The sequence below is a fragment of the Oncorhynchus mykiss genome, chromosome 7 (assembly GCF_057628025.1).
Source record: "Oncorhynchus mykiss isolate SJ-2025 chromosome 7, ASM5762802v1, whole genome shotgun sequence".
In the NCBI taxonomy this organism is placed as follows: Eukaryota; Metazoa; Chordata; class Actinopteri; order Salmoniformes; family Salmonidae; genus Oncorhynchus; species Oncorhynchus mykiss.
In genome coordinates this window covers 19,939,445-19,955,320 of record NC_143028.1, presented here as the reverse complement: position 1 = coordinate 19,955,320, position 15,876 = coordinate 19,939,445, and the positions used below count along the sequence as shown (strand labels likewise).

At 43.6% G+C, this 15,876-nt stretch overlaps 1 protein-coding gene across 1 annotated transcript in view; it reads right to left on the bottom strand.

Moving 5' to 3' along the window:
- LOC110527561 (alpha-1,6-mannosylglycoprotein 6-beta-N-acetylglucosaminyltransferase A) overlaps nt 1-15,876 on the bottom strand; it is a 117,138-nt gene that overhangs the window by 85,137 nt on the left and 16,125 nt on the right. The window contains exons 2-3 of the mRNA XM_021608927.3: nt 12,824-13,300; nt 3,710-3,874 (exon numbers count right to left, since the gene is read on the bottom strand). Coding sequence (XP_021464602.1) covers nt 3,710-3,874; nt 12,824-13,064 — 406 coding nt within the window. The 5' untranslated portion in view covers nt 13,065-13,300. The remainder of the gene's footprint in view (nt 1-3,709; nt 3,875-12,823; nt 13,301-15,876) is intronic.

Here is a 15,876-nt window from a genome sequence, read left to right as displayed (position 1 = left end):
ATTTCAGCAGAGCGATAGCTAACGCACACTGCTTAGTGAATGGCTGCATCAACATGAAGCAGACAGACAAAATGTCCACACCAAGGCCGTTCTGAGTATGGCTGAATCAATCCTCTCCCGCTGATCGAAAATCAAGATTGAGCCATCCTTGTGCTGTTAAGAGCCTCTGTGATCCTCCGTGTCTCTGGCCCAGCTGAGCTGAATGGTGGCAGCCAGACAGTGTAGTGGATGTGCCAGGTATCAGAAGCTCAGACCAGGCGAGTGATGGCCTTTCCCTCAGAACTCACATCAAGTGGCTCTGGACGGAGAGGAGACCCAGGCAGCTATTTAGGCCAACCCGATAAGGACCGCTCAGATTCACTTCTTAAAGATGACCTTCAAGTGACTACAGATGGAAACTAGCCTGCTAGCTAAATCTGTCATATTTACTGAAAATGTTGGGGAATGTGATTTGTCCCTGTCAAATGCTCTCACATTTGAGCCCGGCAAGCCCCCTAATGTGACGCGGAGTAAGAAGATGTTCAGAGCTTATAGAATCAAATACACTGAACACAAATATAAACGCAACATGTAAAGTGTTGGTCCTGTTTCATGAGCCACAGATATCTCAAGTTTGGAGGGAGAGTGCAATTGGTATGATGACTGCAGGAATGTCCACCAGTGTTATTGCCAGAGAACTGAATGTGAATTTCTCTACCATAAGCCACCTCCAATGTCATTTTAGAGAACTTGTCAGTACTTCCAACCGGCCTCATAACCGCAGACCACGTGTTACCACGCCATCCCAGGACCTCCACAACGAGCTTCTTCACCTGCGGGATCGTCTGAGGGGGAGTGGGCCTAATTAATTTATTATTTCAACTGACTGATTTCCTTATATGAACTGTAAACTCAGTAAAATCTTCGAAATTGTTGCATGTCGCATTTATATTTTAGTTCAGTATAGATTGGAAGACATAGTAATAATATAGGACAACAGAAGTAGTTATGCTATGCTTCCCCACCAACAAGGGAAAAAGATGATGGCAGACGGACATCCACACTAAAGACAAGCACTTGTGAAAACGAGGCTTGAATAGCATTGTCATAGCATAGAATCCTGGTAAAGGAACTCATAAAAGGTATTCATGCTATGTGGCTTTTCTGCTTTAGCTTACTGGTAATTGTTATCATAATAAAACAAAACAAGAAGGTTGACAGAATGTATTGTGTGGGTTTTTATCTACGGGTAATGTTATTTGTCACAGAAAAATGTTAGGATCTGAAGGAGACTTGTGCAGCTGTCTGCAAACCACCAATGGCCCTGAGCAGTACTGTGCCCCCCAAAACAAGGAAACACTAGGAAATGTTTCATTTAAATGTCTTACTTTTCTTTGTAAGCCACTTCCTACCACATTTGTGCACTATGGGCTACAGGACAGTCAGCTATAGTATGTGAAAACAAAAAGTAGCCAAGGGAAGACTCTAGATAGATGTTAAGAGGTCTGACATGCAGAAGTAGGCTTACGGAGACCACAGTTGGTTAAAAGTTGTCATCAAATGAGTGATGCAACATCGCCACTACACTATAAAACATACAAAGATCAAACCATGTGTAAATAGGTCTGCAAAAGGACAGTGAAGCCATGTTCTCATTGACACCCACAACCACATAAAATAGACAAAAATAAAACTGACTTGGAATACAAAACTAAAAACAGACTTTGGACTACACAATACAATGTGTAACTTAGCCTGCAAACAAAGAGTGAAACTACAGCATACTCGCATGAACTTCCTTATCTGACCTCACATTTGCTCATCACTGCAAGGAAGCAGAGTGGCCACCGCAGACTGGTCACATGACCTGACACAATTTTGTGTTTCTCCGATGGAACATCTTTCCAATGCGTTTAAGGGTCCTCCTCCACCAACAGTCTGACAAGCCTATGACTCCATGGGTTAGGTCATTCAATTGCAGAATTGGATAAGCCTAACAAGTGTTTTATTTTGTTTTTATTTAGTCTACATGGAGGACGCATTGTCAAAGACCTTGTTCCCAAACAGCTGCTAATGGGTGAGTCGAGAGCAGTTAGGAAGGGACTAGGCGTTGCCCTCTGAGTTCCGACTGTGACTGGTTGTGGTGACTCAGCCACATCCATACACGTCTGTGAGGTGGGTCGGACACTGGCTAGACGCGACACGTTCGTTTGCTCCCTGCTCATCTGGGCTGTAGCGAAGAGAGGTATTCTGAGAAACTGACCTACCCACTAATGATGTGCTACCCCCAATGGAGATTGTCATGGTAGCGCATTTTGTCAGATGGAAACCTGTTTGCTCTTAAATCAAAAACAGAGGGGTAGCTTTAAAATGAACACTTTGTAAAGCTACCTAGTTGCGACAATTGAATTCGGGAGATAAAGATGTTTACTTCATGATTATACCAAAATGTGCATATTTACAGTGACTAAAGCAGCATATTTTGTCTAGGCAGTGCATTAGCGGTAGTTAGGTCTGATAGTCAGGACATAGGCATCTCTCCATGGCTGAGCAGGGCACAAACTGTCTGACAGAGACAGTGTGGCAGCAGGGTAAGGGGGAGCACCACATCTCTTCCTGGGGCCCTGGGTTCTCCACCTTGATAGCTAGCAGCCTCTCAAAAGACATATGTGATCCCCTCACTGTCCAGATCCTATCTGGGTAATTGCCTTCCCAGCACCACATGGTCCAGGGGAAAGCAGCAAATGGGTTGGCAGGGCTGCCTGCCACACAGGACAGACGTGGAGAGGAGGAGTGGTGTCTCAGGGACAACTCAAGACTGTTAGGGCAAACCACAGGGCCAAATGATACGTGTGTCTATTAACAGGTTAGAAGTCAAGACAACCAGTATGGTCTCTTTCATTTGACTCGTCCGAAGCCAGAGCATTCCATTGGTTAACAAAGGGTGGGATTGAGAGATCAGTGTGCCATTAATGCGGTATGTCGTTATCGCCGCTGCACAGGAAGTGGCAGATGCTGCAGTACAGGAGGACCACAGTGTCCTGCCCGACACAGCTAGCAGGGAACTGTCACTGATACAGCCCAAGATGGCGGCGGTATACTTATTTAAACTTTGTAAAAATGTAATTATCCTAACACAGCCAGGAGGCCGAGTTAAACATTCTTCATTTTGTTAAAGAAACGTTCTGAAGCCTGAGCGGAATGGGCCTACCTCTCTCAAGAGTAGAACGTTCACTTTGTAACACAATCGTCAGAATCTAATTCCGACCATATTCTGTCGCCACACAAGGACAGAGGGGTAACTAGGGTGAATAGAGACATTTCAATGCTCAGAGCACAACTTTATTCTTACCAGCATAAATAGCACTATTCACCTAAGCTCACATCAGATTCACTGGAGAACTGAGTGTCTGCTAGTTTGTTTCTGTTATTTTCTTTCACTGTGTGTCCAGCCCTAGAAAACCAGGTGAGCTCCTAACTAATAAATTACCTTAAATTGGTCAGTCAAGTGCAAGGGAGAAGCGAAAACCCGCAGACACTCAGCAACTCCAGGAATTGAGCTTGACACCTCTGCTATTGGCCTATGTCTTATTACTTTGACATGTTCTAGAACTAGGACTGGGGATTCTCAAGGTGCAATGTCTTGTTTTTGAATGTCTTCAATAAAAGAAGATTCGGCCAATCCTCGGGAGAAAAAAAATAAGCTAGTGAGGGAGTGAGTGAGCCTCACCTGCCACGTTGACCTTCTCCGCATTGGAGGCGCTGGGGGTGGCCGTGCTGGTGCCGTTGGTCAGGTTAGCCCCCGTGCTGTTGTAGATGTTCTCCACCTTGGACTCCAGCTTGCCCAGCCGTACCATGATGTTGTCCAGGAGCACCGCCAGGGTCTTCTTCAGATCTGGCATAGGGAAACACAGTATAGCATGAAGCATAGATACCTCATATCAGTCTTACTGCTAACCAGCTAACTTAACTTGAGGCTAAAATATACAGTATAGTGTTTTCTATATTTCCCTTTCATTTTCCTATCATTTTAATTGATCTCATGAATAGTCATTTTCAAACTTTAGATTTACTTTTTGAAGGACAAGGAGGAAACTACCGCATAGTGATATAATACCAGTGAGTCGCTCTCCACAGTCCCGGTCAGAGAAAATGCTTTTCTATTCTTGTCTTCATAACTAGGCTAATCAATAGATCGTTATGGTGTGAGTAATCGGAGTATGCCTTGTATACCGAGACGGACCGTTCTTATTGGCTTTCCTCTGAAAAAAATGAAACGAGGGGAGAGGATCAGCTTATTTCAGCGACCCCATTAAGTCATTGGATTTCATGCTGTCCGTTAAAGGACTCATTTAGATGTATAACTGAGCTGGCGGGTGTCTGAGAAGGACCTTGCTGCGTCATTTAGGTCTGTGCATTTCTAACGACATCTCCCGACTCCGGTAGCTAGCCAAAAGAAGGTGGGATGGACGATGGGATTGAAAAGACACTAAAGTAAGCTGGAATCCACAATAGGTGTGTCCCCAATAATGTCTCCTTCCTGAAGTGTGCACTCGTTCACAATTCCCCACAAATCTAAGAGCATTGGATTGATTGCTGGAGGCATGGGCTAGCGGGAGTCTCCACCATGTTTCTTATACCACTCATCTCCTTTCAAATCAGTGAAGGGAAGTGAACAAACGCATATTTTGGGAGGGAAGGAGAGATAATTGGGACATAGCCCAGTAGCGGGCCAATAAGAGGTGAGATGGGATAGAAAGGACACAGTGAGCTGACATTCACAACGACATCATCTCTGTTTGTTTCAGTAGCATTTCAGGACTTGGTATGCAGGGCTTGGCATTTCAGTGTCCTAATGGTGTTAATCTGATATTTACCCTCCGGCAGCCATGAGGATATCAAGGGTGCATCCCTAATGGAACCCTATTCCCTATGGAGTACTACTTTTGACCAGGGCCTCCATGGCTCTATGGCTCTACACAGCTCAAAGCAACTGAATAAAGTGTAACGATTCTAAAGCTACTGTATAACACGCAACACAAACTTGAGTGGCTTCAAATCCATTTGTTATAACTGTCAGATTTTGGGGATTATTGACATATCATTGTTCATGGTGGTGTTGTAAGAGCTCACGGTTGACCGATGTTGACTTGCAAGTGCAACACACATTTTGGCATTGGTTTCAATTTCAGTAGTTTGCATAGAACTCTTTTTTTAATCCAACATGCTTAACATATTGTTTATTGGAATGACCGAAGATCTTGTCACAAAACAGTTGATCAAGTTTGACTTGCGAGACATTTTGTCACGTCATTAGTAGATACTAAGAAAATGAAATGTGACATGTCCCTTCTGCCCCTGAAATGTTCTCCTTTCCTCCCGCCGAACCAAGAATATTCCGGAATGTCGTCAACCTCATTAACATTCCATGAGGTGGTGGAGCCGTGAAGACAGCGATCGCACCCCGTCTGTCACACGTCAGCGCGCCGACTGCGGTGCAATTTCTCTGGCTGCGTGTCGCATTTGATATGTCACTCCCTATCGCGCCAGAAAGACAGTGTGGAGGGAAACAGGCCTGTGTGCGCCGCCGTGGTCAGGGAGCGAGGGAAGGGATGGGGAGGAGAGTTGGCGCGAGGGAGAGAGGGAAGCTGCAGCGTTTTGTCTGCTCTGCACGGCTACATGGGGAGGAGATAAGCAGATGCCGGGAGGGAGCGCCGCTGCGTAAGACAAGGAAGAAATCAACTGGAAAGTTGGACTTTGTCCCAAATGACACCGTATTCCCTATATAGTGTAGTACTTTTGACAAGGGCCCATACGACTCTGGTCCAAAGCAGTGCACTATGTCGGGAATTGAGTACCATTTGGGACAGAGCCCTGGAGTGGAGCTGCCACTGCATCAGGCTGAACATAATTGCACACAATAGATTGTGTCCTCAGAAAACACAATGCGCTGAGCAGAAACCGCCCAGCCTAGCCTCCATCAACACAGACAGAGAGAAAGAAACACACTGCCCCCGGTCCAAACACACTGTCCCAGGTCCACACACCAAACACACTGTCCCAGGTCCAAACACCAAACACACTGCCCCAGGTCCAAACACCAAACACACTGCCCCAGGTCCAAACACACTGTCCCAGGTCCAAACACCAAACACACTGCCCCAGGTCCAAACACACTGCCCCAGGCCCAAACACACAGCCCAGGTCCAAACACACTGCCCCATGTCCAAACACACTGCTCCAGGTCCAAACACCAAACACACTGCCCCAGGTCCAAACACACTGCCCCAGGTCCAAATACACTGCCCCAGGTCCAAACACCAAACACACTCCATCCATCTCTCCCAAACCTGGACAAGGTAGAGTAGGCCATCTCCCCACATGGCATCTGTATGTATGTGTAGCTAATTAATGTTTTACAGGTGGCAGCCAATAAACATTCCTCTGCATGTTTGCAATGAGTGCCCAAAGCACAGCGAGGTTGTGTTAACAAATGAAATATTGTGTCTTTCCAACAGGCACGGAACATTGTAACGAATTAAGCCAGATTAAAACAGGGGGAAATTGAAATGCATGCCTCGGGGCGGTGTGTGGACAGCCTGCATTCAAGTGGCAAATTGGTGTAATAGGTGTGAAAACATAGGTGGGCTAAATCCATGCGATAGATAAACTTACTGTCTGAAAAGCAAAGTACAATTCACAGCATCAGAACAATCAGAATTGGGTTTTGGGCCAAACTGTGGTAAAAAAAAACAAAATACTACCATTACATAGATACATTGATTTAAAAGACAGTGGTGGTAGTATGGGTGATACCTTAGTTAATTATTCAAGTTCTTTGGTTCAGATCCTTTTCTAGACACCCACCTTTATTAAAAGCTACTGTTACAGAAGTGGATTGACGTAAGGCTGTGATTTTACTGTTTTATAGTCCCCAACTCCCCATTCATCGTTACCACCTGTCTGCTAAAGAAAATATAACTTGACTCGGTCTTCGTTCCCTAAGCAAAAACGTTTCAAAATGAAACATGAGAGTTGAAATATGCATGCGAAAGCCTGACGCGTCCGTTCTGCACAGGAGGTACCCATAGGGAGCGAGCAAAGCGTAGATTGCAGTCACGGCACTTTACAGATGTCAACTGTGTTAGCCGAGTCATGTCCTCATTCATGTCCGCAGCAAACGTCTACAATGAGCCGATGCATGGTACATGATGAGCATGGAGTTAAACTGTGACTCTGTCCTAAAATGGCCCCCTATTCCCTATACAGGGCACTACTTTTGACCAGGGCCGTTAGGATTCTGGTCACATGAAGTGCACCGTAAAAGGGAATGAGGTGCCAACCTGTGTGCTCATTACTTCAGTGACCCTCATTGTCAGCCAAGCTTCGTCTTTCAAGAGACCGACCTACAAAACGAGTTCCCCGTTTGAATGATTGCAGCCTAAACACACCGAGTGAGTAGACAGAACAGACAACAGCAGACCAAGCAAACCATTATAGGTTAATAAATACAATTCAAATTCAGACTAATTTGCATGGTTGTAAAATGGGGAACCAGCCCAGGTGTTTAATAAACTTGGTTCAGTTAACAAAGTAGGTCAACAACAACTTAATTTTTAAAACTTTTTTTTATTTAAAGACACAATCTGTAATTTCAACAGCCTGACCCTGTCACTTTGTTTGGTGAACAGAGATGGGGCTTGGGAAATGTAACTGCTCAAAATTCATAGATGGGAGCTCCATAAAAATCAACATGAGAGTTTTAAACATTCTGTACAGTATTTTGAAACTAGGTGGGGGGAAAAAATTATATTACAAAGACTCGGATGAAAGCAACACTTCCAAAGAAAATACATTATATTGGAGACAATGCACTAAAAATGACTTTCCCATCATTTTCATATATGTGGTGTACAAATCCACAGAGATTTTCATTTGCTTAGAGTCGGACTGACAGACGGGGAGACTAATCCATATTTCTATGCAGCTGTGTGCTCGCTCGTGGCCTTAGTGATATTACACAGTATCACATCACAGTCCACATGCACAAATCCCACAACACTGATGTGAGCTGATGGCAGATGTAAGAAATGCACGCATGTTGTAATTATAGTGACCTTACAGATACTATATCACCATTGCCAAGTAACCACATGTGATGTAATGTTTTTATAATCTCGAGGAACTCTACTTACCATACACAAAGTGAAATGTGTCCCTCGCTATCAAATACATATCTGAACTGCACTTTATGTCTGGTAAGTAAGAGTTCCTAGAGATTATAAATATGCTTTTGTTGTTTTTTTGGGCTAAAGCCAGCTATACTGGGTTATGGTCCTCGACTACTACTTCTCAGTGTGTCAAATCGGAGGGCCTGTTGTCCGGACCTCTGGCAGTCTCTATGGGGGTGCCACAGGGTTCACTTCTCGGGCCGACTCTTTTCTCTGTATACATCAATGATGTCGCTCTGTACACATCTGGCCCTTCTTTGGACACTGTGCTAACAAACCTCCAAACGAGCTTCAATGCCATACAACACTCCTTCCATGGCCTCCAACTGCTTTTAAACGCTAGTAAAACTAAGTGCATGCTTTTCAACCGATCGCTGCCCGCACATTCCCGTCCGACTAGCATCACTACTCTGGACGGTTCTGACGTAGAATATGTGGACAACTACAAATACCTAGGTGTCTGGCTAGACTGTATACTCTCCTTCCAGACTCACATTAAGCATCTCCAATCCAAAATTGAATCTGGAATCGGCTTCCTACTTCTGAACAAAGCCTGACCATCCTACCGATCCTTGACTTCGGCGATGTCATTTACAAAATAGCCTCCAACACTCTACTCAACAAATTGGATGTAGTCTATCACAGTGCCATCCGTTTTGTCACCAAAGCCCCATATACTACCCACCACTGCGACCTGTATGCTCTCGTTGGCTGACCCTCGCTACATTTGTCGCCGCCAAACCCACTGGCTCCAGGTCATCTATAAGTCCTTGCTTGGTAAAGCCCCACCTTATCTCAGCTCACTGGTCACCATAGCAACACCCACCCGTAGCAACCGCTCCAGCAGGTATATTTCACTGGTAATCCCCAAAGCCAACACTTCCTTTGGCCGCCTTTCCTTCCAGTTCTCTGCTGCCAATGACTGGAACCAATTGCAAAAATCACTGAAGCTGGAGTCTTATATATCCCTCTCTAACTTTAAGCATCAGCTGTCAGAGCAGCTTACCGATCACTGTAGCTGTACACAGCCAATCTGCAAATAGCACACACAACTACCTCATCCCCATATTATTACTTACCCTCTTACACCCAATATCTCTACCTGTGCATCATCATCTGCACATCTATCACTCCAGTGTTAATGCTAAATTGTAATTATTTCACCTCTATGGCCTATTTATTGCCTTACCTCCCTACTCTTCTACATTTGCACAGACTGTACATAGATTTTTCTATTGTGCTATTGACTGTATGTTTGTTTATGTGTAACCCCAGTTGTTGTCGCACTGCTTTGCTTTATCTTGTCCAGGTCACAGTTGTAAATGAGAATTTGTTCTCAACTGGCCTACCTGGTTAAATAAAGGTGAAATAAAAAATAAATAAAATTGTTATTTTTCATGGCCACCCACCAGAACAATGCACAACTCAGGGAGTCCAACCAATACACACATTCCCGATGTTGTGTCCCAAAGCTATGTTCAGTTATGCAGTTAGTGCAGCTTCCTCATAATTTGACCATCATTCCAGTCTATTACAGAAGGCGTCTCTTGCACTCTCTTATTTATTTAACCTTTCTTTTTAAACAAGAAGTCATGCTGAGATCAAGGTCTCTTTACCAGATAAGCCCTGTATACACATCGATATACACAAAAAGCAAAACATAAATCATTGAAAACACATTCTTCAGTAAAAAAAGGTCCTCAATCAGCCTCAATCGCCCAAGAGGCACAAATTCATTAAATTTTTAGAGAGCCTTGGAGATCATTCCACAAGTAAGGTGCAAAAAAAAGTTCAAGCAGATTGGCCTAACTCAGTGGAGATGGACGGGATAGAGTTAGCCATCCCTGAGACCGGCTCTGATCTGATATCTTGTACGTCTAAGTTAACAATGAAGTAAGGTATGGTAGAAGTTTATGCAGGAGGGCGTTACAAACAAAACAAGTAAAATCCATTGATCTACTTGACTTCAAAGAGGACCAACCTACTGTACTTTCTGATACAGAATACAGTGATGTGTACTGAACCTATCGCCTGTAATAAAGTGTAGTTCGCTATGATAAACTGCGTCTAATAGCTTCAATACAGTGGCAGCTGCATTCAGATATACAATAACGCCATAGTCTATAACCGGTATGAATGTCGACTAAATCATTTGTTTTCTGCTACTTAATGAAAGGCATGACCTATTCCTATAAAATAAGCTCCTTTTCATTCTTAATTTCTTAACTTACTCATCAACATGCTTTATGAAAGATGGGTTTTCGTCAATCCAGATATTTATAAACTTTATAACCTCTTCTCACAAAAGGAAAGCGTGGAAAAAGGTTGGCTGGAATTGTTTAGTTCAATGCTTCTCTTTTCAGTCTAAATTTCAATCTACTCAAACTAATAAACAATGTTCAGTGCACCACATAAACCACCAGACCGATTCAGTCTTGATACAATATTTAATTAACGTGCACTCAGATTTTATGGGTAATTTACTGAGAGCAGAGAGGAAGCCATAATTCCCCTTAAATGCGTTAATGTCATATCGAGATGAATCCTAGATCTGCAGAGAGTGTACAAATACTGCAGCATGAGGCAATTTTTCCCCTTAGTACTTTTATTTAATCAAAAGCATTTTTTTTAAAAGGCTTCCTAGACCGTATCATTATGTTTCTATGGCAGAGAGTAAACAGTGTTCCAGTCTCAAGAAGTACATTAAGATTGAGACATGTTCAAATGAGAGAGAAACAAAAAAAACAGGGAAACTGGTTTCATCCAGTCCATTATAAACTGGTTCCAGACTAGTTATTTAGACCTAGGTCAAGACAGGACACAATGGCCCAAACAACATCTTCTGACTCAATATGAATGTTTTCCCTACCAATGCATATATCTGCCACTGGTTTCAACGGCTAGCTTTGTTGCCAAAACAGGGTTTTGGCTTCTACTGCTTTCCATTTGCATTTTCGATGCCAGGGGGCGTGGATGTTGCTTTGGGAGCTTTTGCACCCGCCTGGAAAATCAAACTAGGGAAAGACTGCCTTGTCCAATGTAATGTTTTAGTTCATTACAGCTGGATTTAAAAAAAAATCTGTTATATACTGTACATTATTACATTATTACATCATATAAACATTTACTCCAATTGGTGCATTAATGAAGTTTATTCATTTGAATTAAAGTTCAGGCAATTGACAGAATATTATGAATCTGTTCTGAAGAGACCATATCACAGATCTTTTGTCTCATTGCCTCCCGAATAATAGTGTTTGCAGCAACAACTAATTTCATGCTTTTCTGGAGATAATTAATGACACGATTAAGCAATTAGCCCATTACATTGAGCTGATATCATTATACCGGTCTGGGATAAAAGCTTAGGATTTCTTTCAACACCCTCCTCCAGGTCATTTAAAAACAGGTCGGAGAGCACTGGGCTGCTAGAACAACAGACTTCTCGGTTGCGTCACAAATGGCATCCTACTCCTAATTTAGTGCACTACTTTTGACAGGGCCCATAGTAAGTAGGGGATAGGATGTCATTTGGGACGCGTACCGGATCTGTACGACCAAGGGTTTCACCAAGGCAGATGCTTTAACACTCTGCATCAATGTTTTAACACAGACCCTAAGGGGAACAAGGAGCAGCTAAATGCTCCGTGTTCACCAGTCAGCCAGTCAGTACTCTTTGAGGTCTGGCGATTAGCAGACTGTGGCAGAAGAACGGAGGTTGATAGGCCTACTCAGTGTTTCTGAGATAGGCGGGAGGCTTCCTGCCTGACAAACGCCGGTATATTGAATTTTTACAGGCTAAAAGAGTCTTAAGACCAATCATATTAGGCGTGGCCTTTTCAGAGAGCTACTTTCCGGGACCAGTGACGGTTGGTTGGTTGCCTGGTCATTTTCCAGCATCCTCTGGTTTTTCGCCGTCCATTAGAATGTGTTCAGCGTAATCAATTCCAATGTCATGTTTCTAAGGAAGCCTCTCATTGACCCAAACGGGTCTATTAACGGCGTGAATAACTTATTGACGGCTGTTTGCGGGGCATTAATAGGTTATGGCGGAAAGCAGCTGCATCAGCGTATCACTCACCTCTGTTTGCGCAAGTCAAGTTACTGGCTGGCTAGCCCCCTAATACTTTACTTTCCTCTATCCAATGAGGCAGCACCCTACTGTAGACAAAATGTACATTTTTCTCTCTCTTCCTCTTTCTTGTCTTCCCCGTTGTCTATTGTTGCATTACAACCACGATACAATTAAAATATAAAACGCTTATAAACAGCCTACATTATGCATTTTGTATGATCTGTATGTCAGAGGATGTATAGGGCTAGCTATTTTGACTTTAAAAAGGCATTTCTACTTAGCCTACATAGTAAGTCAATTCAGCCTGTCCTTATTCAATAACAGTGTGTTCTCTAACTGAGGTTGATCAAATATTGCAGCACTACCAACTGGCAAATCAGAATTCCATTCAATAAAACATTCCAAGTGAATGAATGGAACATTCCCAGTGTACCATTGAGCAAATTCAGAGTTCTCACAACCACCGCTTTGCAAAGTGGAGTCATTCTATTTTGAAGAGAGGACGGAGAACACTGCTTGCGCAGTGCTCGGTACTCACCATAGGCCGTCATGGTTCCCACGTAGGGCCCGTCCATGACACTCTGGTTCTCCTCGGCCAGGGCCTTGATGTAGCGCTTGCTGAGCTCCAGGATCTGCTGTCGCAGCATGGTGCTGCTCTCGTGCGTGGCCCGCTGCTGGATGGTGAAGTGGAGCAGCATCATGCCCCAGATGAAGCCAAAGCTCACCAGGAAAAAGCCCAGCTTCTGGGACGACAGCTTCCACAGGTAGGCCGAGGCCATGGCGAGCGCGGCCCGCAGCTCGACTGGCAAGAGTGACTGTGTCTGTGTGTGAGGGACAGGGGGTGGAGTCGGATTGGCAGGAGAGTTCAGAAGGGGAGGCGGGGCATGGTGGCGCTCGGGGTAGTTTAGCCGCTATGGTTCTGTTTGGACTCTTCACCACTCCTCACCAGTGGACTCTACTTTTTTGGCCCATCTTCATCAGTCACTCCCACCGGGTTGACTTGCCAAGCTGCATTCTGTAAGAGAGGAGGAGAGATAAGGCTGTTAAGAGGCACTCAAGAGTCAGAAAACACTGCAGTTCTAGAAGCAAAAGGAGGAGTATTTACATGTGCATTCCAAGGCGGGTGTTAGCTACTGTAGCTATAGCCATCCAATGTTTCCCCTATATTCATTTTGCACAGCGCCACACTTTGCCAAGATGAGCTGTTAAAGGGATAGTCCGAGATTTTGACAACTAAGCCCTTTTCCTACTTACGTAAAGTCAGATGAACTCATGGATAACCCTTATGTCTCTGCCATCTGCATCCAAAAACCATGTGCACACCACACAAACACACACTATAGACAACCTTCTGTCCTTGCTGCAATGCGTTACAAACAACCTGCTATAAAATGGGACCACTTTGATTCAGGTTTGTTTCGATTAAACAGCAGGAGCTAGAACTGCGCCCTGAAACGTGTGCCAAGAACTAAACGGAGAGAGACAAACAAAATGTATCAAAGCTGACAAATCCCTGCTGCTAAGAAGATTCTCATGCAAAAAAAAGATGCAGTCAGCATGAAGTGAAAATGGTGAATAATCACATTGTCTCCACAGGGAAATATAACCCAACCCAGTCTCTCTTCAGAGTTAAGCCTACTTCAATTTCTGTTAAACATCCTAAAGAAAGCTAAATTGTATTTTATGTTGTCTCTGTCTATGTTCAAACCTGTAAGGTCTACTGTGTAATGATTTTCACGAGAATACTATTATGCCGATAGCTTGGCTACAAGAAACTGAATGAGTGGGCAGGTTACCCTTAGGACTACCAGCCCCCCCCAAAAAACTTTCCATGACACAAAACCATACCGCAAGTCAACTTTAGTAGAGGTACGAGGAGTTGGGACTTGTAAATATTTCAGTGATACAGTTTAGGAAAAAAAAAAAAAAAAAAAACTGTATACCTGCCCACTCAAGGATGGAGAAAAACAGGACGTTTCGCTATCGCGTGAAATGGCAATCCTTCTTGCCCATCATCTTCAGCCAAGAGGTGAGGCTATTTCGTAAGGCACCCGAAAACTCTCGCTAACCATAAGACCTTCATAAGCCTCTTAGTGAAAGCAATGTGTTGAGGGAGAGAGAAATGGAAGGGGAGAGACGAGAGCGATGATAAGCAAGCCTACTCTAGAGAAATGGAAGGGGAGAGACGAGAGCGATGATAAGCAAGCCTACACTAGAGAAATGGAAGGGGAGAGACGAGAGCGATGATAAGCAAGCCTACACTAGAGAAATGGAACATTTGTAATAAGGCCGCTAATATGGAGAGTTACGACATGTAATCTACACTAGAGAAACGGAAAGTTTGAAATGAAATAAAGGACACTTTATACAATGGGACAATTGACGGCTACAACATGCAAAGTAGTAGTAGCATTTGTACGGGTAATGTAAAGAAATAACTGATCCACATTAAAGTTATACATTTATCGTTCAACATATCGGTATCATGATAATTCAGCCAATTTATTGTGATATGGATGTTTGTCCATATCGCTCCACTCTATTGCAGCATATGTATTCACAGGGCTAGTCAGAAGTAGTGCACTACATGGGGGGAAATAGGGCTTAATTTAGGACGTAGACAGGCAGCCTTAAGCCTAGGTGTCCTTCACACTGTGGGGATACATGTACGTGTTATTCCATCATCATCCTCCTCCTCCTCCTCCTCAGGCCAGCTAAGGAAGCTAGTTACATCCATGGTCTGTTCAGTCAGGCTCCTCAGGTTTCTGCACAAACTCCTAGGGGATACACATACCCTCAAACCAAGGTTGCTAGTAATTGGATATGAAGGGCATTATGCAGTATGCACTGACTATTGTTTCTTTTCCCACCACACTAGCTCAAAAAGGTAATGTTTATGCATTACAAAAAAATGTGTGTGTATATATGTATATTTATTGTGGGAGTAGCATTGACCTACTGTCGTCACAGCTAGGCCAAGGTCAGGGGGCTACCATAACACATTACCATGGTAAACCAAACTTGCTTCGGGGAGGAAACCGAGGCCAATCCAACTACTTCTTTGTGAGCGACTGGGGAGGGGGGAAAAAACTATTATATTTAGCTTCTATTTAAAAGACTTCTTAGGCCAAGCCTACCATCTTGGGTCAGAAACAAACTCAGGGGGACTTATTTTAACCTTTACAAGATCAGTGTCCCTCCCGTGGGATGGTTGATGCGCTAATGTGATTAGCATGATGTTGTAAGTAACAATAACAATTTACAGTAGCTATTACAGTGACAAATGCCATGCTATTGTTGGAGGCAAGTGCAAAGTTGTATTACTGTATTAATAAACCAATTAGGCACATTTGTGCAGACTTGATACAACATTTCGAACAGAAATGCAATGGTTCATTGGATCAGTCTATAGCTTTGCACATACACTGTTGCCATTTATTGACCAAAATCTAAATTGAGCCTATACTGGAATAATACATTGTGGCCTCTCTCTTGCATTTCAAAGATGATGGAACAAAACCCTCCCAAAAAAACGCATGTTTTTTTTCTTTGTATTATCTTTTACCAGATCTAATGTGTCATATTCTCCTA